General features: G+C 34.8%; 1 protein-coding gene across 1 annotated transcript; it reads left to right on the top strand.

The window, feature by feature from the left end:
- The first annotated feature begins 435 nt into the window (after positions 1-435).
- LOC110804706 (plant cysteine oxidase 2) lies at positions 436-9194 on the top strand. The gene is made up of 5 exons (XM_022010318.2): positions 436-1065; positions 2748-2872; positions 2955-3105; positions 3672-3887; positions 8728-9194. The coding sequence occupies exons 1-5, from the start codon at positions 852-854 to the stop codon at positions 8850-8852; spliced, it is 831 nt and encodes a 276-aa protein (XP_021866010.1). The 5' UTR covers positions 436-851; the 3' UTR covers positions 8853-9194.
- The last annotated feature ends 1293 nt before the right edge of the window (positions 9195-10487 follow it).

Genomic DNA, 10487 nt, shown 5'->3' with positions numbered 1-10487 from the left:
AAAATTAAAATGTGAAGAGTTATTTACTCCCTCCGTCCCGGAATACTTGACCTGTTTTCCTTATCGGGCCGTCCCTTAATACTTGACCTGTTTCTAAAAATGGAAATATTCTAACAATATTATATTATTTCTCACTTTACTCCTATTAACCCACCTACCCCCTACTCCATACAAAAAATAATTAAAAATTCAACCCCTACTCTCCCCCAACCCCACCTCTTAACTCACCTCCCACTAACTACATTAAAATAATACCCCACTATTAACTACTGCCTATTAAATTAAATAAGTCAATTCAAGTCCCTTAAACTCTATGCCGGTCAAACCGGGTCGAATATTCCGGGACGGAGGGAGTATTAAACTAAAAAAAGTCTGGTATTAAAACAGCCCACTGGAAATGTGTGTATAGCAGGAAATGAACAGCCCATGGTTTTCTCTCCCCTCAAAATGATCCCTTTTATACACTCTCATCATCCTCAACTTCTCTTTCTCACTGTGCCAACAACTTTCATAGAAAAAATTCCAAATTTGAGCTTAAATTTCACATCAAAATCTCCTTTTTTTTTTTTATTCCATTTTAATTATAATTGTACTTCATCTTCCTCAAATTTTGGCAACTTTCAAACTAAAAAAAACACATATATATATATATATATATATATATATAATAGAACTAAAAAACACCCTTTTTATCGGGATTTTCACAACACCGGTTTTTGTTAAGGATTTAGTTAACTCTATTGGCTTTTTTGGGTGACCGAGATGTTTATTTTGTATTTTTGAGAGATTTGTGAAGTACCCATTTGGTGGAAATTGTTTGCTGAGCTGGTGCAGAATTATTTAATTTTTTCATGGGAATTGAGCCTGGTATTACGGCTAACAGAGGTACGGAATTCGATAAAACAAGCGCCGATAGAGGCAAGGCGTCACGGAAGAATCGGCGGCGGGGTCGAAAAATGGCGGCGGTTCAGACCTTATTTCGCGCATGTAAGGAGGTGTTTGCCGATGGTGGAACAGGGTTTATCCCCCGTCCCAACGACGTTGAACGGTTGCGCTCCATTTTGGGTATGCTGCTGTTGAATTTGACCAATTTTATTTTATTTTATTTAGGGATGTCAGTTAGTTTAGTGGGTAAAGTATTGCAAGGTGGTTCACAGAGGCGGATTCAGTCCACATCATTTTCCCATTTTCCTTTAAAAGTTTTCTATACATCAAAGTAAATTGCAAATTTTAAGAACAATGTAGACTAACTAATACTAGTATAAGTTTAGTTATCAACTCATTATATCCTTAAAAATTTGATATAAATTCAGCAATGTTGGTTTGTAGGCATGATATATTGATATTACTCCGTAATTGTTGAAAATGTAGGTAAATGTCACTTTGTTTTAGATTTTAAATGAAAAATAAAAACAGAATTAAATTATTCTGATGGAAATGAATAATAGATCCCTCTATACGGATGTCTGACCTTGATTCCTTAGTGTATGTTACTTTTGGCAATTTGGATTTCTTTTTTTAGCCTTTTTGGGAGGAAAAAAGCCGTGAGGAAGGTACTTCCTTTTGTGTCTAAATAGTACGGATTACTCCGTAAACGTTTGAATGATTCATCTTGTGCGGTCCCGACTCTGTGTCTAGAACTATAAATAGTACTTGTACTATGTAGTCCAAGCAAGTCATCCCAGTCTCACAACAATTTGCCATGTACTCATTCGTCTGTCCAATCCGTCTGTCCAAGATTAGTTGTTCTATTAGTTCTGTTATTTCTATCCTCTCTTTGTCACTGAATTTAAGTATAGGGTTACTATTTCGGAATTGAGACACGTTTTTTTGGGTCATTTTGTGTTATGGATATTTGAAATGTCTTGTTAGTCTACGTGCTGCCTTATTTGAATTGAGTGGTTCATTCAATTTATTTAGAACTAGAATGACAATGTTACATTCCATTCGTGACATGCAACTTGTCAACTTGATGTGATGATGCTCTACAAAATCATGTGTAAAGTGCATGAATAAATGAAGTGAGCTTTTTAATATAATGCAACTATGCAAGTTGGTACATGCATCTTTCACCTATAGTTGCTTATTTATTTATTTACTTTATTCCTGTCCGTGTTCCCTTCCTTTGTAAAGAGATCATATTTTGGTATGCCCACAATACGCGTTAGAATATAACATCCCCAGTTTTCAATAGTTGTTGATAGTGTCCATTCAATCGTTGTTGATAGAGTCCATTCAATCATTCATGACAGTGTTACTAGCAACGGGTATGTTTTCCTATATGGAATTGGCGTGGGAATGTAATTCACTTCCTAGTTCTGTATGGGTCTGTAGTCCGTGCCATGTTTAGAAAATGCAGCACTGTAACATGCACCACAAAATCATGTTTGGTGGGTGAGATTGGCATGGTCCGAAGGTGGACGTATTCCTTACTCTATTCCATTAGGAAATCATGAACGTGGGAAAATGATAGACATTTTAAGATTATACGTGATTGACATTGGCATTTTAAGAATAAATGTAGCATATTGCTAGCTGTCTCGTAAATTTCATCCTCACGAGTCTTGTTCTTGTTTATTATGCTTGGAATCGAAACTTGGATTAAATTTTCTGGAAAGGGTTATTGTTCTTTTGTGCATTCTCGTTTGCATATCTAGATATATGTTTTCTTGTTGATAGTCTCGCATAATAGAACGTACTCTGTATTGTTCCATGAGAATCTCACTGTTTTTACAATGTGCATATAGATAGCTTGAAACAAGATGATGTTGGCTTGAGCCCAGAATTGCCATATTTTGGACCAATAATGCATGGGAATGGTCGAGCTCCTATCATAACTTACCTTCATCTCTATGAATGTGAAAAGTTTTCGGTATGGTTTGTTCTACTCAGAAGATCAATCTCTGTTATCTAAAGGAGTGCTGTCGGTTTAATTACTTGTTCTCATGCTGCAGATTGGAATATTCTGCTTGCCGCCATCTGGTGTATTACCGCTTCATAATCATCCAGGAATGACTGTTTTCAGTAAACTTCTCTTTGGTACCATGCATATTAAATCATATGACTGGGCAGATGGCGAACCTTGCACCACCGTTGTTTCAGAAAGTAAGCTTTCTTTTAAATGAATGCTCTCTAGCACTACTAGTCATGTCACTTATATGTCGTCTCTACTAGACTCTATCTTCTAGTTTCAAGGGAACCAAGGTTTACAGCCTGCCTCCGAGGTCCCAGCCCAAAGTACAAGCGCACAACTATCAGCATAATCACACACACAAACACAAATCATAATCAGGGTTCGTGTTATCATGTATGCCAGATGTATAGAAGTATATTTCTAACTTTCTCTTTTGTCGGATTCTTTATACAATAACCCAAACCACCATCTAGTTTAAATGCCTACAACAACCAGCAACCACCTCCTAGTATAGTTTATACAACAACAATAATCAGGGTTCATTTGTTCTCAACTTCTCATCATGAGTTCCCCTTTTCTTTTAGGGCGTAATGAAGTCAAGATCTCTAGCTGAAATAATCATGAATTTAGTCCTCCAGCTCTTTTCAAAATCCCAATAGGTCCCACAAAATTCCCTCCTTTTTAAGAATTCAAGCCTGTTTCTCAGGTCTTTGAGGAACTAAGGGTTTTTGACCTCATCTGACTTGATGGTTGACAGATGCTCCTCGGGCCCGGTTGGCAAAACTTACAGTGAATGAAGATTTTGTTGCCCCTTGCAACACTTCAATCCTTTATCCAGCAGCGGGTGGGAATATGCACTGTTTTACAGCGGTGACAGCATGTGCAGTTCTTGATGTTCTAGGCCCACCATACTCTGACCCTGATGGTCGACACTGTACATACTACCGGGAGCATCCCTTTGACCGTTTCTCAGGTACCTGAAAGTTTCATTTTCTTCTGTGTTTACTGTTATCTAGTTGACAGAGCTAAGAACTCCCTCGTCCCTTAATGATTGCCCTAGTTTCCTATTTGATTGGTCCTTTTAATTCTGTACCATAACATTTTTGCATGTTTTTCCCACTTGACAAAGCACTACTCCAATGCACTTCTTAAAAAAGTGTAACGTTTACTATGGGGCGAATGTTAAGGGATGGAGGGAGTAGCTTGCTGAATATACTTTGTTAATGAATACTCCTGTAATAATGTAGTAAATGATTTACATGTTAGCCATCTAAACACTATTAAAATGATAAAAAATTCATTAAAAAACATGTGAAGTGTATGTTGATTAGCGCCTCAGCAGATTTATATTTTGGTTAATTTTATTCCTGATGGCTAATGAATTAACCATTCAGCCTGGCAGAGGTTAAGAAGTTTTGCTAAAACTTCACATTTGTAGTTTCCTATTCTTAATCGAGTTACATTGGCCTTATCTTGTCTTCTTTTCTTGATTTATCCTTAGGCACCCTTTTGGTGGTCTTCTTAAAAGGTGATCTTAGAAATCAAGAAAAAGGTCTAACAACTAGAATTCATGGTCTACCAAAGAATTTTCGTTTATCGTTCATATTCAACAAACAAAAATGATAACGGGGGAAACATGTATATAAATACATGGTAGATACAGTTTATTAAATAACATGTACTTCTACATTCCACTTCATATTTAGCATCAAAAGATCACAATAATCATTATTAATGACTTTTAAACAACTACAAAAATTGATGCAAATGTAAGTTACATTTACAATAACAACAATGATATTAGAAAATATATAGATTACTTTTGATTTTTTTTTTTTTTCTTTCTTCTCGTTTGAGTTTGTTTGTTTGATCTCTTCCCTTTTCACTTAATTGTATTTTATAGAAAAACAAAGGGTCTATTTTAGCATCCTTACTCTACCACATGGGTCCACTTAACTTTTAAACAGGCTTTCCACTAATTACCATATCTCTAAAAAACGTTTTGCTTCCTACCAAAAAGGTGAAAAAGATACCTAGTTTCCGTTAATTCCCTCATTTCCCTGGGATTTTTTCCTTTTAGTAGTAAGGAAGAACTCAAGGGACTAGATGATTTAGCTTACAAGAACAACAAATAAAAATCTGTTCTTGAACATGCAGAGTCTTATTTTCTTGGTAGCCTAGCTAGAATTTGTTTTTATTGGAGTAGTAGAGATAGGCAAAAGAACAAACAGTTCCTTTTTTATTTTTATGAGTAGATTAGATAGGTTGTTTGTAAACTCAGTATAAAAACAAGAACACATATAAAGTACTCCAGTTTCTAGTTTTTGTTGTCAATGCTCTAACATAAACATATTTTTTATTGAAGGTATGCTTAGTTGAACTTAAGTATTGTAAGTCATTAATGAATGGGGCCTTTATTCTTCTGATTAAGTTCTCTAAGTTGGCTTTCCACGGAATAAGAATGTGAAAGGATAATAGGAATAAGATTTACATTGGGACCAGAAAGGAACCAAATAGACTTCTGAAAAACTTGTTGTAGCAAAGGGAAATTCACATTTTTAATTGCCACCAATTTCTTCTTCAAACTTCAATTGACTAATCAGATGGACATGGCCTTATTTTGTAATAAAAAGTAAAGTTGAAGGGGAATTAGAAGAGGAAAATGGATGACCACTACAATACTACATATGAAAGAAAATAAACCCTAAGTACAAACATAAATGCTAGTTACGGCTGAACATGGTCTGGAACTGCACCGTAAAAGTAATGTTTGACATTCCAAACCAAACCTAGCTGTATTACATGTATGTCAAAGTTGTATGTGGATGTCAACTAGCTTAGTTGGTGAAGTCTTGAGGGGTGGTACCGATGATCTGGAATCGAATCCCGCTACACCATTTGTCCTTTTGTGGCTCTCTCTACGCCAAAAAAAACATGTTAGACCTGTCTAACATGTTTGTCTAAACCAAATCGATTAAAATAGCTTGGTGCAGTTTGGGTTGATGTTTAACAATTTCTTTTGGTTAAAAGTAGCTTGTAACATAAATGTTTAACTAAATACATAAACAAAAACGCTACAAAAAGTCAATATATTAGCAAAATAAATCACACAAGTCAAAACTAATAATTCATACATTATGAATTTTGTATATTGGATATGATTCGTTAAAAAAAATACCCCATCCGTATTTTAATGTGAGTTACACTTTGACCGGCAAAATTTTGGGAGGTTTGAGTTAAAATTTAATAAACTAATTCCAAGTGGGGTAGTGAGTTAATTATTTATTATAAGAAATTGATAATAAGTGAATTATTGTAGGAAAAATATGGTGTGAGTAAGTGTAGGGACTAGGGACCATGGAAGAGATAGAAAAAATTACGGAGTAATATAATAGGGAGTAGGGACCATGAGGTAAGGAAGAAATAATAAAATAGGAGAAAAACATACTCCCTCCGTATTTTAAAAAGAGATACACTTTGACCGGCATATAGTTTTAGGAGAGCAAGTTGAATTTATTAAAATAAGATGAAAGTGGGGTTGTGAGAGAATTATTTATCATAGTAAAAAAATGATGTGAGTAAGTGCGGGGACCACAAGAAAGAGAGAAATACTAATATAGTGGAAGTGGGGACCAAAATATGTCAGAAAAAGGATAATGTATCATCATTATCATTACCCCATTGCCTCAAAGAGGCTCCCGCAAGAAGCTTGGAAAATGTATCTGTTTTTAAAATACAGCCATTTAAGAAAATTGTATCTCTTTCTAAAATACAAAGGGAGTACCAAAAAAGAAAGTGTAACTCATACTTCGTATTTCCTCCGTTATTTAATACTCGCAACGTTTATTACTTTCACGTATGCCAATGCACAACTTTGGTCATTTATATCTTAAATTCTCTTTATACCAAAATTATAAAAAGTTAATATTTTGAAAATACACATTGAGACAAATCTAACAAGATCCCACATGCCTATGTTTTATCTTATACTTCCAATGTTCTTTTTTAAATGACAAATTATTTAGGCACGTTTGCCAATGCGCGATTTCAAACCTTAATATCTCCAATTAGGGATAAGAAAAAATTATAAAAATTTGATATTTAAAAAATATTTACCGAAACGAATCCTACAAGACCCCACACGACTATGTATTTTCTTAAGTAAAAACCACAAAAGGAAGTCAAAGAAACTTGTGTGAATAGTGTCCAAAATCCAATTGTGTTATGTAAATAAGAACGGAGGAAGTATAAAAAACACCAAGAAAAAGTAGATTATATGAATAGTGTAAAAAGTCCAAAAGTTGCAAGCATTAAAAAACGTAGGTAGTATTAAACAACAAAGGGAGTACAAAAAGTATCATATGCACAAAGCGGGTTATTACGATGTTTGGTTTGGTTTCAAATTTTCACAGTACGGGCTCGTTCCGTAACACTGTCAGTTTGCAGTTTTTGGTTTTTTGGTATTAAAAGTCATGTGATTTTGATTGAATCATTAACTAAAATATAGTCATACTTATAGTAATCACATTGATTTTGAAAACCGACAACAAAAAACTGAAAGCTACTTTTTCTGGTTTGCATATTTTTGTTTTTAGTTTTGTAAAAAACCGAAAACTGGAAACAAAAAAACGTTACCGAACCGTAAATTTGAAACTGTAAACCAAACTAAACCGCTAAAAACCGTTTTGGTTTGCCGTTTGGTGTGGTTCAAACCAACTCTGAACACAATGCTATAACATCAAGCCAAATAATATTGTGTTTTTTGTTTGCTATGTGAAAAATTCTTGGGTTTGTTACGCTTTTGCCTCTTTGGGATCTTTCCTAATGCAATCGGAATATAGGATACCACTTGTAGTGCCACTTGCTAGTTCTTCTTTGTTATGGTGCCCCTTTTTCAGATCTTCTACAAAATTGGATTGGTAGGAAAAATAAATTTGCATTTGTGACACAAATTGATTCCTAGGATGTGAATGATAGCTTAAATCCCTTGCGTGATAGTGGATTTAACTAAGGAAAACTATAAGGTGCTCAGCAGTCAGAACAGCCACAGCCACTGCTTATAAGAAAACTACTAAAACAAACACTGATTGAAAAGTTTCTTCTCTGAAGGCACTTTAACAAGAGTTTGCTTCACCAGTGTCAAAAAATAAACATTAAAAAAAAAAAAGTTTGCTTCTTGCCTCAACTTGCAAGACGAAATCACAATATTCTATCCGAACAATTTTCCTTTTCCCATCATTTTCTTGCAGTACTGTTGGGGAAAGTTTGAAGTACATGATGCAGAGTTTGTGATGTCACAATCGCAAAATTACTTCACAATAGAAATAAAGAGTTTACAAAACAGGGTCAGGGTTAAAGCATATCTTGGATGTTAGAGCTTTAACTCTTGAGTTTTTCTTATAACGATACTATTTGACGAGTAACATGGATGATTACTTGTTCCATGAGTGAACTGTGAATTTACCGACAAAAAATTTCCTCCTTTTTTGTTAGTGGTGATAGGGTAACACGTACTGGGGCTAATGGTGTTGTGTGCTTGTGTTAACATTGGTAAAACGGAGAGAATACAGAGGTTGGTTTTTTCCTTGGTCACCCTTGACCTTTTGCTTTTTAGTCTTTTATTCGGTAGTTACATTTATATTTGGACAAAATTGTCATTTAGCTAGTTGATTGATGGCTATATCAACTAGTTATGTGAAGTATTTGATTTTAGAAAAACTATAGGAAGCCCCAGTTGAGTGCTAGTCTATTTCATTTGTCAGTATTTAACTTTATTGGTAACATAATACAGCTTGTTGAATTCGTTGTGACAGTTGACGGGATATCTGTGCTGGAAAATGAGAGGGATGGTTTTGCATGGCTTCAAGAAAGGGAGAAGCCACGCCGCTTGACTGTTATTGGGGCGCCATATAGAGGTCCCAGGATTGTAGACAGTTGAGCCTGGGTGTTACTTTTGATGGTTCTAGTTTTTACTTTTGATGGTTTTTTCCTGCAGTTAGAGTGCGGCTCTGAAGTTCTCTACTGCTCTTGTACATAAATAGTTTAAAAAGGAAATGAAAGAAAAAAAAAGAAAGATAATAGATGGAGAATTGGGAGGGACAGTTTGAGAAAGAAGCTTGAAAGGGAAACGTAGCTACTCATAATTAGATGATTAAATGTAGCAAAAAGTTTCAAGAGCATAACCCTTTGGAGACATTGTTTTTTATTGTTATTTTGGTTGGAATAATTGTTTCAACGAAGTGCATGTATGATTGTATGGTGACTAGATTTTCTTTGTTGAGACGCATTTTGTGGTGCTGTACTGTACCATTGTAGGCTGAGTAGTTAGTTCTGCCTGATCAAGAATTGTATAATGCTGGTAGTTATAGAATGACATGTTTGATCAGATTTAGTGCTAGTTGGGATATTGGTGCGGTTTATCTAGGCGAAATTAACTAAAAGGAGAAATTCGAATTAGAAATTAGTTTTTGGTCCTGTTTAAGTTGATTGTTACAGCATATTGCGACATGTCCATTTTTGGTAATGTGCTAGTTAACCTGCGGGGCAGGTTCTCCCCGTCTCTCTCCTCAGTCCTCATCACATATACTTGGTACTCCCTCTGTCCCTTAATACTCGCACCGTTTCGACTAGACACGCTTGCTAATGCAAAACTTTGACCACCAATATCTTTAACTACATATTTTAAAAACTTATAAAATATTAATATTTTGAAAATATATATTAAGAGGAAGCCAACAATATATTATATACTAACATTTGTTTTCATATAGTAGAAATAAAATTAGGTCAAAGTGAAATATGTGAATAGTGCAAAAAGTCAAAACGGTGCGAGTATTAAGGGACAGAGGGAGTATTAAGTAGTACGAAGAATTCTAATAATTCTGTACGTAGTAGCTTTTTGATATCTTCTCTACTCAATAGGGTTTTTAACATTGTACACGCAGAGTAATAGAACATGATTAGTTACGGTAAATCATTTTAATCCTCTGCAACTTGCCCGTTAACCACTGTGGATATAATTTGTATTCCTTCTGTTTCGAAATAATGGGACAGTGTACCTTTTCACGCTTATCAATGTAAATGTTTAGACATTAATATATTTAATTTTGTATTCGTAAAAATTGTAACAAGTTATATCCGAAAATACATATCGAGAGGAATCAAACAAGATCCACCACGACTATATTTTTCATTATCCATAAATCACAAATGATAGTCAAATTGAAATTTGTGAATATTGTCAAAAGTCAAAGTGTCTCTATTATTTCGAGACGGTTGGAGAATTTGATATTTTTTTTGGCATAGGCTTAAACATACATTGAACGAAATAGTCCACAAAGTACCAAACTAACATACTACCTAATCTTCGGGGGCCGAACATGACCCTTACACACCCGAATTTACAAAGATGAGCTCTTGTAGCTCTTACAAACCGATTACAATACAAAGCTTTGAAAGCCACGGAGATAGAATTCGCCTTGTTTGTTGGCCCTTCAAAGTTTGAACCATCTTGCACAAACTCATTCTCTTTCCTACTAGGCATGTAACTTGCGCAAAGAACACTAAGGAGAGC

The sequence above is a fragment of the Spinacia oleracea genome, chromosome 1, assembly GCF_020520425.1.
Source record: "Spinacia oleracea cultivar Varoflay chromosome 1, BTI_SOV_V1, whole genome shotgun sequence".
Taxonomy (NCBI): domain Eukaryota; kingdom Viridiplantae; phylum Streptophyta; class Magnoliopsida; order Caryophyllales; family Amaranthaceae; genus Spinacia; species Spinacia oleracea.
This window is presented reverse-complemented; position numbering and strand designations above follow the sequence as displayed.

Excerpts from the sequence above, each read along its gene's own strand:
- LOC110804706 (XM_022010318.2), top strand. The coding sequence starts at position 852 with ATGGGAATTGAGCCTGGTATTACGGCTAACAGAGGTACGGAATTCGAT. Across the intron at positions 2,873-2,954 it reads ATGAATGTGAAAAGTTTTCG|ATTGGAATATTCTGCTTGCC; the intron begins GTATGGTTTGTT and ends CTCATGCTGCAG. Across the intron at positions 3,888-8,727 it reads TCCCTTTGACCGTTTCTCAG|TTGACGGGATATCTGTGCTG; the intron begins GTACCTGAAAGT and ends TCGTTGTGACAG.